The sequence below is a fragment of the Megalobrama amblycephala genome, linkage group LG4 (assembly GCF_018812025.1).
Source record: "Megalobrama amblycephala isolate DHTTF-2021 linkage group LG4, ASM1881202v1, whole genome shotgun sequence".
NCBI classification, from domain to species: domain Eukaryota; kingdom Metazoa; phylum Chordata; class Actinopteri; order Cypriniformes; family Xenocyprididae; genus Megalobrama; species Megalobrama amblycephala.
In genome coordinates this window covers 53,685,083-53,702,589 of record NC_063047.1, presented here as the reverse complement: position 1 = coordinate 53,702,589, position 17,507 = coordinate 53,685,083, and the positions used below count along the sequence as shown (strand labels likewise).

The following is a 17,507-nucleotide window of genomic DNA, read 5'->3' as shown; positions in this document are numbered from 1 at the left end:
ATTTTTTAAACACTTGCAGTCTGTATAATGCATAAACACATCTTCATTCTTTATAAATCTCTCCAACAGTGTAGCATTAGCCGTTAGCCACGGAGGACAGCCTCAAATTCACTCAGAATAAAACTTTAACATCCAAATAAATACTTTACTCACATAATTCGAAGCATGCATGACGAACATCTTGTAAAGATCCATTTGAGGGTTATATTAGCTGTGTGAACTTTGTAAATGCGCTGTAATATAGTCAACAGCTCATGTGGCAGGGAGCACGCGATTTAAGGGGGCGGCGCCGAGTGTAAATCAGTGCATTGTTAATGATGCCCCAAAATAGGCAGTTAAAAAAAAATTAATTATAAAAAATCTATGGGGTATTTTGAGCTGAAACTTCACAGACACATTCAGGAGACACCTTAGACTTATATTACATCTTGTGAAAAAGCATTCTTGGGCACCTTTAAATTAATTTACTGTAATATTTTTTCACAGTCTGCTGCTTTTGATGTCACTGTGTGTTCTTATGGTGCCATCAGCCAATTAGTTATTTCACTATTTTCCCGAGGCTCCAGATTGATTCATCACTCATGTTCTGCTCAAGACCCCCTAAAGACCCCTCACATCTGGGAACTCAGGTCATCAGATCTCACTTTCATTAAAACTAATGTGTCGCTTGACTCTATTTTATCTGTATCCCCTTCTACTTCACTTTCTCCTGGTCAATAATAATAGTTATCGGCCAATAGGAACATACCTGCGGTGTGGGGGTGATGAAGGTCTTAGAACTAATTTGGCAGGGACATGTTGATGACAGACTGTCTGTGGGTGACTAGGCTTGAATTTCAGGCCTGTTTTGTGACTGTAAAGCAATACTCCCTCCTCCCATTTTACTTTCTTGCACCCTAAACGTGTCTGATGAATTTCATTTCATGTTTTTCCACAGAACTAGACCCAAATCTTTTCATAGGCCACTGTATCTACGGCATATACCTTTGTTCTTAGATCACCAATTAACTTTATATTCACGACAATAAAAACGTGCTTAATGGGAAAATTAGTAAGAGAAAATAATATAATACCAAGAGGAGAAGATACAAGTGCAACTCTGGGCTAATTCATAAAATACCTGCTCAACAACATGCAACCCTCCTCCCACAATCACCGATGGTTTTTCTTTTTTCAGAAGGGCAAACGTGCAATTGTGTGTGTGTGTGTGTAAAGGCACAGGTTCACAGCGTCAGGTGGTACTTAAATATTAAAGGCTCTAGGGAAGCACACCATTGTTTGTCCTCCATTTCAGAGAGGCAGTTGTGGTTGGTTGGTCGGTTGAGAGAGAGAGCAAACGGCTGCTGGGAACTGCGAGGACAACTTCAGGGAAAGCAACAGAAGGTGCACTCAAGTGTTAAACTATCTGACAAAGGATGTGAAGCGTGAAGAAACCAAGACAGAGTCGGCTGTAAAATGTTAACAGAAGTTGGACTTTTTGTACATTAAACATGGATGGAACTGTGAGCGGAACGGCAGAACCTCGAGAGACCAACAGCGTACAGAATAGACCTGAGAAAGAAGAGGACAGGTAGACCTTCTGCATGGATTTTTTTTTTTTTTTTTAAATTGTTTATGAATTAAAATGAGACATATTTGAATTTCTGCTTAATTAAAATAAAATGAGGAATGAGGGGGACAAATCATTTATTCACAAAAATGTCATTTTGTTTATTTTATTTTTGTCCTTATTTCTTCTTCAGATTATGCATGTTTCTTAATTAAAATTTTAATATAATTGAATTATATATTATACATAAAATGAGGATTTCCATTAAATAAACATTCCTTATGCTCTCAGTCTAAACTATGAAATCATGTTGACAAGTCATGCAAATAAAACTTTTTCCATCAAATATTTCTCATAAGGTGATTGAGCATGTTGTATGATCATGGTTATGTTTTGTATTTGTTTGAACAGCTGGTTGGGAATAAAGAGAACATTTGTAAGAGGATAAAAACCTACAATATACATATATTTTACCATAACTTCTTGTGTATACAAATGTCATTGCTCCCGGCCACTAATAGTAAACAGATACATGCAGCTCAGCTTACACATTCTTCACCAGCTGACCTTGTGTATCTGAAAGAAGCAAATATTGTGGAGAAAATGTGTATTTTTTCATTTTTTTTTTTTTTAGTATGTATGAAGTTGCTTTGGGAAACATTATTTTAGTATAATTGTCTAAATATGTTTTTAGGGGCTCTGTACCTAAAATTTGTGCTGGCCACAAATAATTAACCATTACAAAAGTCAGCACTAAACATCTCAGGCAAAAACAAAGAGATGTTTGTATCATATTGAGCTCATTCTGTAGGATCTCAGATAAGGATGGGCCTGTGTCCGAGGCTCCTGTCGAGGGTGATGTGGAGACTGGAGCACAGAACTCCAGGGACAGCCGTAAACTGGATTGCATCATCTGCTACAGTGCGTATAACCTGGGAGAGAGACTCCCGCGGAAACTCTACTGCGGTCACACGTTCTGCCAGGCCTGTCTGAAGCGGCTGGACACCCTCATCAATGAGCAGGTAGGACTCAACCTGAATGCTTAATCACAAATTTCATGAATATTAGCTTGACCTGTTTCAAACTGATAACTTGAGTGATGTAAAGTTTTATCTATGTGGAGACTGGTAAAAAGGTCAAATGTGTGTGTTTTTGTTTTTTCTTGCACACATTTTCAGCAATATATTCATCAAAGTATATGCTTATAAGAGAACCCGGACAATTAATGAAAATGTTTAAGTTAAGGTAAGGTGTGTAAATGCAATATTAAAAAAACTCCTATTCCATTTCAATGTATTATACACCTATAAGCAGTGTTGGGGTTTAACGCATTACAAGTAACGCGAGTTACGTAATCGGATTACTTTTTCAAGTAACTAAAATGCACTACTTTTCAAACTTAAAACAAAATATCCAAGTTACTTTGTTTTACCATTTATTGAATGACAGCTCCCCTGTCCCCATTTTGAGAGAAATCGGGTGTAAGTGCAGAAAGTGTGCGCTGTGTAAACATGATGGTTATTGTAGTTCTAGACTAAATGTGAACATGCATTTACTCATCTCACTTGCACAAAAACAGATTCAGTATTCTTCAAAATGAATAAAATCAGTGAAATGACTCAGAATATAACGCAAACCTGCAATAATTAAATATGTTACATAACATAAATATACTTTATGTATTTAATATCACTTTATTAACTGCTGCCGACCTTCAATGATCCAATTCATCCATACTAATGAGCAAAAATTCTTAAACCACATTTGTTTTTTATTATTGCTGAAGTAAGAATGTTTTTAGACTGGGAATTATGCATTTCTATACCAACACTATTAACGCCCAAATGAATCTGCAGTGGTCAGGGTCTCATCTTACAAGCTGTAATTACGAGCTCTACGAGGAAGTTGAAATGTTGTATTTACTGTAATTACAACATGGCATGAACACACCTTTGGTTGTGTAGACAGCACTCTGATTGACATGACCAATGAAATCTTTAGAATCGGATGCGGGTCAGTGTTTGCGCTTAACAGACTCTAAAAACGTTTTGTGTGACCACTTGAGCCGAAAATGCCGAAGTAGTGCTCACTGCTGAGCCAAATTATGTCAAGTTCCGCCTCTCCAGTCATCATGGGTAGAGCTTGACCCTGTCCAGCTCCAACTCTGTGGATCTAATCCCTGACAGCAACATAGTGTCCACATCTGTACCAGATGTGGGCCAGATCTGGGCCACACTATGTTGCTGCCTGGGATGGACGGAGGTATATGGTTATAGGTAAGGTTAAGGTGTGGTTGGACCTCCACCCATTGGCTCTGCAGTGAGCAGCCTCTTGAACTTGTGCCCTCCAAAATTAAAATGAGTTAAGAGGTGAAACATCTTTTAAATTATAATTACATTTTTCAGGAACGGAGTCTATTTTAATACACATTTAAGTGTTTATTACACTTTATCCATTTATGTCTATGGATTACTATATATTTTTAGAGACATTTTTTTAAAGCGAGGTTTTCCTCATTCACTGAGACAACAAAATGTCCACTTCAGTAGCAAATACACCAAAGTTTTCAGTTTATTCCTCTATATTCTTAAATCGTTTGTTATTATAGCATTGGCATTCTATATTAAAGGTGCTACAGAGGATCTTTTCGTCGACTGAGAAACCAAAGACTGTTAGTGAGTTTTTGAAATGAGCGCATGCATAAGAACAACCCTCCTCCTTCACAGCTCATTTCTAGGGAACGCCTCCCAAAACTCATGCACGAGTATTGGAACACGAGTGTTTACCACCGGCATTCGCTGTGTCGTGTTAGTGGATTCATTATGCTGGACTCACCGCAGGTAACTCATAATCTGCAGTTGTTACTCCTGTCTCCTGACAAAAACATTGCATGCAGCGCCTGTGGAGTGTGGAAAGTTACTGGAGTGCGCAGCCGCGCTCGTCTCTCACAAGGAACGTCATGGCAGTGATTGACAAGCCAGAGGGCCAATCGTTTACGCGATCATCGCTGATGTTTTTAAGGCCCTACCTCGTGCACAGATGATGTATATTAATATTGTTCCTTTCAGTGCACCTAATAAAGTCTTTTATCAGTTAGTAAAGATGGTTTCAAGTAATATTGCAAAAATGTATAAAATAAAACATCCTTTGTAGCACCTTGAAGATTTTCATTTGCAGCAAATTTAATTAACATGACAAAACTACTTGTGTGAATACAGTTCAATACATTCATGAAGTAATTTGGACCTTTCCTAAAGTGTTGATATACTGTATTACACCTCACCTGTGTGCTTTGTTTGTTATTGGCGTGTCTCTTCCACAGATGTGGATCCCCTGTCCTCAGTGCAGGCAGAACACTCCTCTACCTCGTGGAGGTGCCACGGGACTAGACCTAGACCTGGCAGCGTTTCTGGGTGTTAAAGCTGAAGTGGAAAACCAGCGAACCTACAGCCAGAAAGCTCCGCTGGAGACCAAAACCTCTTTTATAAAGCAGCCTATCACAGATCAACCCCCTTCAGCCTGGGCCAATGTGGCTCTGGCAGAGCATCGTTTCCGCAGAAGCCCTTGCTGCAAGCACTGCCTGCTCTGCTGCTGGTGGTGCTAGATTCATGGTCACACTTCTATGAATCTCTTTCTGCTGTGGATGGTGCATAGACTGAACTCCATGATCATGAGATTACAATATGTCTTTGTCTTTTTAAAAAAACAAAAAACAAAACAATGGATATCCCACTGTACAGAACTCAGATTCCTTTACAAAATTGCCTGGGACAATAAAATGCAATTTATTTTGGGAACCAAATGGATCAGTAATATAACAAATTCTGCATAACTCAGTGTGGACTTGGTTCAAAATGGAACAGGATGTATGGACATGAGATACTTTTAATATGATAAAGATGGAAGAATGGACAGACTGCATTTCAGATCTTAAGACAATCCAATAGAATGACAGATGATAGTTACAACACATTTCAAACTATGGGAAACCTTTGATTGTATTCATGATTTGATTGAACCAAATTGTCAATCAGCTTCCAGTTTAAAGCTCTCCTGTGTTGTTTTCCAGCTCTTTAAAAAACTAAACTTAAAAAAATAATAACAAAATAAAAATGAAAATACATAAAGAGGAACAGAATCTCATTCTGACATCCAGAGTTTGAAGGTTCGGTCATATGAACAGGTTGCAATGAGCTGTCCGTCAGGTGAAAGGTCAAGCCCCATGACCTTCCCTTCATGCCCCGCCAGAGTCTTCAGAGGTGACCAGCCAGGATGGGTCCACACTTTTGCTGTGTTGTCATACGCACCGGTCAGCAAATAATGCCCATCATTAGCTAGAAAGGAAGAGACCCTGTTAATACTGACACTCCAAAAATGTCACAAATCCAATCGAGGTGAATTAAGACTCATTTGCTACACAGAAGGTAGACCTATAGAAAAAGGATAAAATATTTGTTCGTCCAAAACCTGTAAACCTTGTGAAACAAAGATATTTTGCTCAATGTTCACAGTGTTTTTTCATTTTGGGGACTGAGGTTGCTGACAATAGGGGTGAGTAAATAAAGACACTTTATTTTTGAGTGAATATTCCTTAAATGACTGAAAATAAATTAAATCTAATTTTTACTTGAATACTTACGTTGGAACTTGACCGAGGACACGAGGTTCTGATGGGCAGGGATTGTGTAAATACACCTCCTCTGACGAAGGTCCCACACTTTGCAGGTGTTATCGCCACTTCCTGTTGCCACATGAAAGCTACACAAGGAAGATTTCAGGGTTAATTATCAAATTAAGATCTAAAAACAGTAAACAGCTTTAGAAAATCTTCAAAATATGCCCTTTCTTTTTCCTCACCCATTTGGTGAGAAATTAAGGCTGTAAATCTCTTTGAGATGGCCCTCCAGGAACATGATGCAACGACCAGTCCGCAGGTCCCAGACACGGGCAAATGAATCCAAACCACTGTAGCAATAAATAAAATTAACTCAACAATGAGCTCCATGGCCAAATATAACACATCCTATTCAAACAACTCAATCAAAAGCAGGTTTAATATACAATCACTACAAGATGTGGAAGCCTATTTTGGTTTGGGCTCTGGTAAAGCAAATATTGCACTCACAATGGATTAAATATTATTTTATTTGGCCTTAAACCATGCATGCTTGGACTCAATCACAAGCATCAAAGTAGCTGTAAAGATAGAGGGTTGTGTCTGTTCTTTCACAAAAACAGTGGGAGTGCCTCAGGGTTCAGTGCGAGGCCCTTACCCAGTTCCTGCCAGAGAGCCGTCTGGGTGGAAGTGCAGGTCATGGACACCTTTACTATGACCCTCTTGATGCAGAATTTCTTCTTGGACCTCAAGATCCCAAAGTCTCCACGAGTTATCATAGCTTTAAGAAAAACAAAATATGCCAATTCTATTAAATATAGGACAAAAACACCAATATTTACACCTCTAGTTTGCTTTTACCTATTAAAAAAAAAAAAACATTATATTAAAACAGAGAAAAAAAAAAAAAAAAAAAAAAAAAAAACATACCAAGTTGTACCCAAAAACCGTCCAGAAGGATGCCAGGCCACCCGAGCCACCCTCATAGTGTGCCCCTCAATGTCTGCTACTGGCTCATCACTACAGATACATGTACAGGTGAATGTTACAATGTTTTACTTCAGAAACTGAGACAGAAAATTTAAGTAATATTAATATTAAAGGTGCCATCAAATTGAAAATTGAATTTACCTCAGCATAGTTGAATAACAAGAGTTCAGTACATGGAAATGACATACGGTGAGTCTCAAACTCCATTGTTTCCTCCTCCTCATATAAATCTCATTTGTTTAAAAGACCTCTGAAGAACAGGCGAATCTCAACATAACACCGACTGTTACGTAACAGTCGGGATCATTAAAATGTACGCCCCCAATATTTGCATATGCCAGCCCATGATCGAGGCATTACACAAGGGCACCCAATATTAAAGTCTGGATCTGTGCACAGCTGAATCAACAGACTAGGTAAACAAGCAAGAACAATAGCGAAAAATGGCAGATGGAGCAATAATAACTGACATGATCCATGATAACGTGATATTTTTAGTGATATTTGTAAATTGTCTTTCTAAATGTTTCGTTAGCATGTTGCTAATGTACTGTTAAATGTGGTTAAAGTTACCATCGTTTCTTACTGTATTCACGGAGACAAGAGCTGTCGCTATTTTCATTTTTAAACACTTGTAGTCTGTATAATTCATAAACACAACTTCATTCTTTATAAATCTCTCCAACAGTGTAGCATTAGCCGTTAGCCACGGAGCATACGATCAAACTCATTCAGAATCAAATGTAAACATCCAAATAAACACTGTACTTACGCGATTAGACATGCTGAATGACGAACACTTTGTAAAGATCCATTTTGAGGGTTATATTAGCTGTGTGAACTTCGTTTATGCAGTGATAGAGTCGAGAGCTTGGGAGGGGGCGGAGAGCGCACGATTTAAAGGGGCCACAGCCTGAATCGGCGCATTTCTAATTATGCCTCAAAATAGGCAGTTAAAAAAATTAATTTAAAAAAATCTATGGGGTATTTTGAGCTGCAACTTCACAGACACATTCAGGGGACACCTTAGACTTAATTACATCTTGTAAAAAAACGTTTGATGGCACCTTTAATAATAATAATAATAATAATAATAATAATAATACATACCTGTCTAAACTCCACAGCTTGACAGATCCATCTGCAGCACAGGAGGCCATATTGACATCTGACTCCTCAAGTGTGAGTGTGGCTTGAGGGTGAAAGCTAATCGCTCCCACATTAGTATTATGACCTGAGAAACAAGAGTTCACCATCAATAAATCCAATGTTACACTGTAAGAGGGTAATGAAAAAGTTTGACACGACAGACATGACTTCAAGAATAAACACTACAGAGCATATTTGTTATATTTACCTCTTAATGTGCGTATCAGTGTACAATCTGGGACTTTCCACAATTTGCACAAGCCACTCCTACAACAGACAAAGACATACTTGGTACAAAATTGTGTCTTTTAAATATTATATGCTCCAAAAAAAACATTTAAAATGTTACTTATAAATTAATTTTACATTTCCAAACATTCCTTTTGTAAATCATTTATCAATCCAGAGAGATTTCATTTTAACTAATCCTATAACAGACGGTTTGGCCCACAACCCGCTTGCATAATAAATTAAAAACTGTGTGCAAGTTTGCCAAATAGAATTATATATTTATTTATTTGATATAGTTAATAGAAGTTTAGCTGATGAGCAAAAACTATTCATGGATTTCAGAAAACAACAAAAAATACAGGAAGTGCCTAAACTTAGATTAAGTGAAGTAAAGGTAGGTTGTTCTAAGCATCTTGGAGAAGATGCCAGTTTTTCTATGGATTTCTTAGTTAATTCAGTCTCTTCATGTATTTTAAGCCTGACTATGATAGGGAGATGTGTATGGGCCATACCTTCCTGTTGTAGGACTCACAAAAATCACTTGTTCATACAAAAATCTCATTGGATTACTGGATTATATACAATATTTGCAAGCAAACATACAGAAGTCTAAAAATGGATGATTCCTACTGGCACACAAAGTAAAATATATAAAACATCTAAATAACCTTCTTAGAAAATGTCTTTGTGAAGAATACATACAATTTAAATAAAAATAAGAAAAGGCATACCACGACGCAGTCACAAGCAGCTTAGAGTTGGGGCTAAACTGGCAGTGAGATATTGGACGGTCATCACCAATTTGGCTGCAGAAGTTGTTGACATTCTAAATAAAACAAAACAATTGTAATAATTACATACAGCATTAAAAGAGACTGAAAATTACAACATCATGAAGTCTGTCTTTTCCACTTTCTTGACATGCTGTCATACCCGGAGGTTCTTGTGAAGCTCTTGCTGTTTAACTGTTCTTGTAGACTCTGGAATCTCTTTTTGGGCCCTTGCAGCATCTAACCTTTGCACTGCTCTGGAGAACCAAACAAAATCAATTCCAAAACTTTTAAAATACACAGTTATTGACATATGGTTGCATTTTATATGCATATTATTTACATTGTTAGATGTTACTGTAAAATATTATCCATCCAGTGTTTACCTGGGCAGTGAATACTTGGCTAACCAAAGACGTGCCTCCTTCAGAGATGAAGGCCCTTCATGGTACCATGTCTGCTGATACTGCACAAAACATGCACAGATAATCATATTCATTTGACATTCAAACCTATTATATTCTCTAATAACTTGACAACTGAAATGTTCCTACCTCTTCTTGAGAGCGTTTTGCTTTTTCATCCTCTTTCTTCGATTTCTTCAAGGCATCAGGACCAAGTACTGAAAGAATGTTCCTCAATCTGTGGAAAATAAACAGTCAACAAATATTTTTATATTATATTATATATATATAAAAAATATATATAAAAAAACAACTACAACTAAAACTGGATTTTCAGACATGCCCGTCAGTACGAATATTTAAAAAGTGATTTCAATTGAGACATGGTGTATATGTAATGTCAAAAACAATTTGGAGGTCAGTATGATTTTGTTTTTAAAGATATATTTTTATTCAGCAAGGATTAAATTAAATTAAATTGATCAAAAGTGACAGTAAAGTTACAAACATTTATCATGTTTCCACAAAAATATTAGGCAGCACAACTGTTAAATTGTCATGATAATAATAATACATTTTTTTTTTTTAAAAGGTCTTTTGAGCACGAAATCAGCATATTCGAATGATTTCTGAAGGATCATGTGACATTGAAGACTATCTATGAAAAATGGCTAATCACCATTTCATTTTCTTTTTTTGTCTGTCATATGACCTAATATCTGTTCTTCCTGTCTAAGTGTGAAGTTCTTGGCCAGAATAAGCAGAAAAGCTTTATATAAAAGTCACCCACCTCTCTCGTCTCTCCGCAGGCCCCTCCCCAAACAGTGTGATTGGTTCACCAAGAGCTCGGAGGCAGGCCTTGACCTCCACATCATCAGTGGAGACTGTGATTTGTCTGGCTCTTTTTCTGCGCTCAAACTCTGCCAGCACTTCAGCCTGTCGCTCACTCACACGCTCCTCCATCTCCATGGACTCACCTGAGGAGAGACAGAGAAAATAAATTAAATAAATCACACTACTAAACAGCAAACAAACATAATTTCCTGTCACAAACAGTCATAGAATAACCCTGTAAAGCTTGAAATATAAAAGTCAGAAAAATCGATTTTTGAAATGGAACAGTTTATTGAACCTTAAGACAAAACATGAAAGAAAACCTAAAAAAAATGTTTGCACACGTGTTTTACGTTCTGTATCATGTTTGATACATTTCTGCCTCATATACTTTGATATAATGAGAATACAGAGCTCACAATTTAGGTCCAAACTGAGGAAAAATATTCAATTTTTTTTTATTATAACAGAATATTTGTATAAACTGCATATAAATATCAGCCGTCACACTATATCTCCCAATAATATGCCTTAGTAAGATGAAATTGAAGTGTTTAGTTTTATGATCAAAGCTCTGTTGTTTTAATTGTGAGGGACAAAACATACAATACAAATCAATAGACTTGATTAACAGATGTACAAATAAACATAACTCAAGCCTGACGCATCATATTTGATGCTCGCAAATTGACGTCCAGTAAATGTTCATTTTGAAATTATAATATAGAAGTTATTCTTATGTTTACTTTATACAAAGACACAGCAAAAAGACACATGTACCAAAATCTGAAGGTGGACATTTTTAGAATTATTCTAAAAGGATTTCACATGCTAAAAAAAAAATGAACTATCAATTAGAAGGCATAAAGCATGTAGTAGAAGGTGTACAACAGGTTTTTCAGCAAAGTTTTGATCATGTTGATTGATTAGAGGCCTTAGAAATTAATGCATCAAATATGACACAGTACGCTTTACACGGTTAAAACACTTGGACAAAATTATACTTCAAGGATTTAATGGTTTGAGCATTGGGTCATATGTCCTAACACTAACATTCGCTATCAAGAATATAGCTGCTTTGAAATATCAATCTTACCACTGGAGATATTAATATGTCCAGCCGCAATGCCAGCTTTAACAGCATCTTTGGCAGAGAGAGATGTTCCTTCACGGCTAAGACGCTCCCTCTCCTTTTCTTCAAGGCTTCCATAGAAGATTCTGGCCCTTTTCACAACTGGAGCTTCGTCTTCATCCGACATTGCTTCAACTATTTGATGGCAATCAAAGAATATCTGATCTGAAATAGAGGCATAATTATTGAAACACCATATCATGCATTACAAATCAAGTATGGACAGTATTACATCAAACCAGCCAACCTAACCTTTACTTTGGTTGCCAAATATACTCAATATTACCAAATATTAGAATTAAATAAGCAATTGCTGGAATATACAAACTCAACAAAAGATAGGACATACAGCTGAAACTCAAAAAAGCACTGTGGTACTTGGTATTCTTTAAATTACCCTGAAGTACCGTGTAAATATCATTGTATATGAAAACAGCAATCATTAAAGTACATGCAGCATCTGATCCATCACTGTACCACACAACTTTTTGGAGGGTGTTCAGAGAACTAAACTAATTTGACCTAAAACATAAGACGTTAAGGAAAAACAAACACATCATGCATAACCAGCTCTTCACTCACCTTTTATGCTTTCACAAACGCACAAATAGTGTCCTTTAAAAGCAGTTTGTTTATATGAAATCTAATGTGTACTGTCTATCTACAAACACGACCACACAACGCGGGCTATCCGGCGCACAGTACTTCGTCATATCCGCCTGTTTGACTCTTTACCACGAATAAATAGTGACATCTAGCGGACACGTCAGTCTATGGTGGAAACAAGTTTGATGTTACGTTTTTGTAGGACTAGTTTTCATGCGTTTTTACTCCAGTGATTTTTTATTCATAGTGGGTTTATAATTGAAAGTCAATTTTTGTAATAAACACATTTTTCACACAACAATTAAATACAAAATAACAATAATAACTAGATAAAAAAGTTTGAAGACAAACTTTAAGTTGGCTTGAAAAAGCCGGTCCATAAAGTTTGAAGCAGTTTTAAAAGTTTTCAGTTTGAAAGTTTTCAGTTTGAAAGTTTAAGTTTAGTAGTTTAGATAGATAGATAGATAGATAGATAGATAGATTGGTAATTGTCACAATGGATACTATGGAGTTTTTATTGAGTTATTAGCATGTTCTTAGCCCACTTTAGCACTTAGCTAATCACTATTAGCATGTAGCTATTCACTGCTAGGATGTTGGATGTCCAGATTGCTAGCATGAGTCAAAAGAGCCAACCCCCATGTCTGTACGATGTTCTGATGCAGAGATATAGATTTTGCAAAACGGTTGCTAGGGTACTCTGTTTAGTTGCTAGGGAGTGGCATGGCAGCTACCAATGATGATACTCCAAAGGCTGCTTGACAATATAAAATAACCCCCATGTTTGTACGATGTTCTGATGCAGAGATATAGATCTTGCAAAACGGTTGCTAGGGTACTCTGTTTAGTTGCTAGGGAGTGGCTTGGCAGCTACCAATGATGATACTCCAAAGGCTGCTTGACAATATAAAATAACCCCCATGTTTGTACGATGTTCTGATGCAGAGATATAGATCTTGCAAAACGGTTGCTAGGGTACTCTGTTTGGTTGCTAGGGAGTGGCTTGGCAACTACCAATGATGATACTCCAAAGGCTGCTTGACAATATAAAACAACCCCCATGTCTGTACGATGTTCTGATTCAGAGATATAGATCTTGCAAAACGGTTGCTAGGGTACTCTGTTTGGTTGCTAGGGAGTGGCTTGGCAGCTACCAATGATGATACTCCAAAGGCTGCTTGACAATACAAACCAACCCCCATGTCTGTACGATGTTCTGATGCAGAGATATAGATTTTCCAATATGGTTGCTAGGGTACTCTGTTTGGTTGCTAGGGAGTGACTTGGCAGCTACCAGTGATAGATAGATAGATAGATAGATAGATAGATAGATAGATAGATAGATTTAGTTTGATAGATAGATAGATAGATAGATAGATGAGTTTGAATGAGTTAGATAGATAGATAGATAGATAGATAGATAGATTAAGTTTGATAGATAGATAGATAGATTTAGTTTGATAGATAGATAGATAGATAGATAGATAGATTTAGTTTGATAGATAGATAGATAGATAGATAGATAGATAGATAGATAGATAGATAGATAGATAGATAGATAGATAGATAGATAGATAGATAGATGAGTTTGAATGAGTTTGAATGAGTTTAAATGGCTTGGAAATAGGAATGGCAGTTAAATTGAGTCTGTGTGTTTGAATTTGAATTTTGACAGTTGGACGGAATGTTCAGATCAGCCAAGGCAGATCAATGAAAGTCAATGGGAGTTTTCCAAGTTTTGATCAGCTTTTTTAGGAAAACCGTAAGTCGGATCAGTCTGAAAAGATATAGCACACTAAGTCAGAACAGTCTGAAGGTCTAGTCCGAGTTTGGTGGTTGTAGCTTGAACAGTCTAGGAGGAGATGCATTTAGAAATTTAGTCTTAATAATAATAATAATAATAATAATAAGCTTAAGACGTAGATCAGTAAGTTGGCTTTTTCAAAGCCAACTTAATAACAGCAGCAGCAAGGAGATCAGTAAAAAAATAAGAGGAACAAATGATAATAAAATACAAGTAATAATAATACAGATACATAAATAAATCAAACAACAAAAATACGCAAATAATGTAGAACTATAAACAGGGGTACTGAACTCAAATCTATATCTCTAATTACAAAATAAATACAAAGGTCCTTAAAAATGGTACATTTTAAGACTTTACCACCGTGAGAAAATATGTAGTTCTGAATACATGCAGATTATGATACTATTATATGGTGTAATTTGTCACAAAACCTGACATCAGATACCTTATTATGGGGTTTTCAACTAAACGTAAACAGTAAAAGAATTATAAAACACTAAATAAATCAAACAAGTCCACCGTTTTTTCGCATCATCGTTCCTTTCTTTCTATGCGCTTTGACTACATTTCCCATGATCCTCTTCTGAACATCCGATCAGATCAAGCGAGTGTGATTGCGGTAAGTGGTGTGGTAAATAAGTCATATTTTTCAGTTTTAATTCTTTATCATGAATCTGTCATGTTCAATAAAGTTAACAACAGTCTTCATGGTTCATTATCCTGCTTTTTGTGACTGTTTAAGACTCAGAGTTCAGAGCTATTGCTCTAATTAGCATGTAGCTGCTAAACAAGAACGTTATGTTGATGCAGCAGGAGTCGATTCAGTCAAATATTTAACGATGTAAACGTTAAATAATGATATTTATTTAAAAGATGTGTTTTGTATACAAATGTCAATCTTGCAATCATCGGCTTAATGATTTCCTCTAAACATGCCAACAAGAGTTGAGCATAGCTAAACACACACACACACACACTATATATATATATATATATATATATATATATACATACACATACACACACACACACACACACACACACATATGAGTAACTCAATAACTCCATATCAGCGTATGTTTCCAGGACTCAAAACACACATACACACAATATTATATCCACAAGAACTCAGTATCAGCATATGTTTCCAGGCAACGAGAAACGGGTGATGTGAAGATGCTGCGCAGGAAACCCACACGCCTTGAGCTCAAGCTGGACGACACGGAGGAGTTTGAAAGTGTGAAGAAAGAGCTGGAGGTAAAATCTAGCTGTTCATCCAGTAACTTAAGTTCGGACTTAATGCTTTCTATACAAATTCGTTTACTGTGCACAAAAGTACATTGAAACAACCAAGATTTAATTTACGTTTTTCCTGTTTTACATCAAAGTCAAGTCACATTTATTATATAGCGCTTTATACAACACAGAGTGTTTCAGAGCAGCTTTACAGTAATAAACAGGAAAATAACAGTATTATTGTAATTCGTGAATTGAAACAAATTAAATTTCAGCTTTAAAGCAGCTCTACAGAACACACTAGTGTTCTTATTCAGCTCAATTTAGTTCAGTGTTGTTTCAGTTCAGTTCAATAACTGTCAAAGTTGCAAATTATGAAACAAATTTAATTTCAGCTGTAAAGCAGTTTTACAGAAAACAATTTTGTTATTATTCAGCATAAGTCAGTTCAATATTGATTCACTTCAATAACTGTGTAGATGTTGCAAAGTTAGTGTCCTTATCCGCCTCAATTCAGTAGTCATACAAATTTACTTGTCATCTGATGTCAGTACAGTTAAATCAGAAGTATTGCTGAATATTGTCACAAGTGAGCAAGCCAATGGAGACAGTGGCAAAAAAAACCTTAGGAGAAACCAGGCTCAGTCTCTGGCCTAAATGAATTAAGTAAAGAACTGAATACTACTTTTGACAAATATTTAAAATCACATACTAGAAAAAGCTGGTCAATTCTACATAGGACATGTTCATTATCTTGTGATCACACTTACCAACCCTTTTTATATATATACGTATATGTAAGCAATAAGGTACGAGAGGCTGTGCTGTATACAGAACTAGCCTTGAGTACCTTATTGCTTTTATAAAACGGTTACCACACAATAGAAATATTAAAGCCAGAAATATGTATCAATGCAACTTTCATGAAGTAAACTTTCAATAACAGCCTTTCTTCCGTCGGAAAATATAGTCCCTGACCATGAACAGGAACAGAGGTTACATTATTACGCCATTAGATGGCGGCAAAGACTGTCTTTATGAGTGTGTCAGTCAGTTGCGAAGACTTTTACATTGAAAAGACTGAATTGTTGTGAACACGGAACAAGACGCAACTGACAAATGCTTTGACTAGCGCTGTCAGTCATGGGAAAACCCTTTAAATGTTAAAAGGAAAAGATATTGCAGCGGACATTTATACAGATTTTTTTTATTACGAACATAGGACTGACCTGAAGGAAAATGCTAAATCTGAATGGAGGTAATAAACTCGCTCACTCGATCTCTTTCTCACAATACTCTTCTACATAATACAGTAAGCTTCAATGAACAATACCAACTGAGAACAAACAGTTTACATTGCTAAGGGTGATGTGTAGTGATACACAGAACCGTAGGGTGAAGTTTTATCATGAATAAAACAACTATTGACCAATCAGAATCAAGGACAGGAACAGTTTTATAAATATATATATTAAAAACTGCAGAATAAATTAATAATAGATAACAAAAATGCCTGCCAGTTTCTATGATGGCATCCAGTGTCCAAAAAGTTGAAGACCATGTCATATTGGCCAGAATCTCAAAATCTATTAAAAAAATCTTGTGTTCATTGAGATTCTATATTTATCAAACGTAAAACATTTGTATCAACCCATCAGTTCCTTAATCGTATCCCAACCATCCTTGCTGGAAAAAACAGGTTATACCAGCATGGTTAAGCTTAAGTAAAGATTAATCTTGTTTTTATGATCTCCACATTATTTTCCCACGTCTGTCCAGAGCCGAAAGAAACAGAGGGATGAGGTGGATGTAGTTGGTGTAGCCACATCCAGTGAGATGAGCGGAGCATCAGGTGGCGGCACGGACGGGAAGACCAGGGAGCAGATGATCCACGAGCGAATCGGATACAAACCTCACCCAAAGCCTAACACATTACCATCACTTTTTGGAAACCTTCAGTTTTGACAATTTGCAAACCTGGACTATTAAGGTCTTGAGAATCTGCAACACACATGCACACATTGTTTTGATCTTGCCTGACCTGAAAAGGACTGAAAGCACATGTATTATGGGTTTGGTTATCCGTTTATGATAACTGATTTCAAAGGACTATTTTTCTACTGAGTAAATAAAGACTGCTAATTGAATGGAGAAATCTTTTCTTTTCCAAAAACATGGAGG

At 36.5% G+C, this 17,507-nt stretch overlaps 3 protein-coding genes across 3 annotated transcripts; 2 read left to right on the top strand and 1 right to left on the bottom strand.

Annotated features, from left to right (window-relative positions):
* The first annotated feature begins 1,216 nt into the window (after window positions 1-1,216).
* rnf224 (ring finger protein 224) lies at window positions 1,217-5,676 on the top strand. Its single transcript, XM_048190002.1, has 3 exons — window positions 1,217-1,570; window positions 2,361-2,571; window positions 4,872-5,676. The coding sequence occupies exons 1-3, from the start codon at window positions 1,491-1,493 to the stop codon at window positions 5,151-5,153; spliced, it is 573 nt and encodes a 190-aa protein (XP_048045959.1). The 5' UTR covers window positions 1,217-1,490; the 3' UTR covers window positions 5,154-5,676.
* Window positions 5,311-12,414, bottom strand: prpf4 (PRP4 pre-mRNA processing factor 4 homolog (yeast)). The gene is made up of 14 exons (XM_048190001.1): window positions 12,257-12,414; window positions 11,639-11,839; window positions 10,499-10,685; window positions 9,859-9,946; window positions 9,691-9,770; window positions 9,468-9,561; window positions 9,266-9,360; window positions 8,512-8,570; window positions 8,265-8,388; window positions 7,095-7,184; window positions 6,823-6,945; window positions 6,407-6,514; window positions 6,189-6,307; window positions 5,311-5,883 (listed from the first exon to the last, which is right to left on the bottom strand). The coding sequence occupies exons 2-14, from the start codon at window positions 11,799-11,801 to the stop codon at window positions 5,690-5,692; spliced, it is 1,524 nt and encodes a 507-aa protein (XP_048045958.1). The 5' UTR covers window positions 11,802-11,839; window positions 12,257-12,414; the 3' UTR covers window positions 5,311-5,689.
* A 2,146-nt stretch (window positions 12,415-14,560) lies between these two features.
* cdc26 (cell division cycle 26 homolog) lies at window positions 14,561-17,473 on the top strand. The gene is made up of 3 exons (XM_048190000.1): window positions 14,561-14,709; window positions 15,242-15,347; window positions 17,106-17,473. The coding sequence occupies exons 2-3, from the start codon at window positions 15,267-15,269 to the stop codon at window positions 17,289-17,291; spliced, it is 267 nt and encodes an 88-aa protein (XP_048045957.1). The 5' UTR covers window positions 14,561-14,709; window positions 15,242-15,266; the 3' UTR covers window positions 17,292-17,473.
* The last annotated feature ends 34 nt before the right edge of the window (window positions 17,474-17,507 follow it).

What these genes read in the sequence shown, in the direction of transcription:
- rnf224 (XM_048190002.1), top strand. Translation starts at nt 1,491, where the DNA reads ATGGATGGAACTGTGAGCGGAACGGCAGAACCTCGAGAGACCAACAGC. An exon ending in CCTGAGAAAGAAGAGGACAG is followed by an intron (nt 1,571 to 2,360) that starts GTAGACCTTCTG and finishes CTCATTCTGTAG; the next exon opens with GATCTCAGATAAGGATGGGC. An exon ending in ACACCCTCATCAATGAGCAG is followed by an intron (nt 2,572 to 4,871) that starts GTAGGACTCAAC and finishes TCTCTTCCACAG; the next exon opens with ATGTGGATCCCCTGTCCTCA.
- cdc26 (XM_048190000.1), top strand. Translation starts at nt 15,267, where the DNA reads ATGCTGCGCAGGAAACCCACACGCCTTGAGCTCAAGCTGGACGACACG. An exon ending in GTGTGAAGAAAGAGCTGGAG is followed by an intron (nt 15,348 to 17,105) that starts GTAAAATCTAGC and finishes ACGTCTGTCCAG; the next exon opens with AGCCGAAAGAAACAGAGGGA.
- prpf4 (XM_048190001.1), bottom strand. Translation starts at nt 11,801, where the DNA reads ATGTCGGATGAAGACGAAGCTCCAGTTGTGAAAAGGGCCAGAATCTTC. An exon ending in AAGCTGTGGAGTTTAGACAG is followed by an intron (nt 7,185 to 8,264) that starts GTATGTATTATT and finishes ATGTATCTGTAG; the next exon opens with TGATGAGCCAGTAGCAGACA. An exon ending in CTTAATTTCTCACCAAATGG is followed by an intron (nt 6,308 to 6,406) that starts GTGAGGAAAAAG and finishes TTCCTTGTGTAG; the next exon opens with CTTTCATGTGGCAACAGGAA.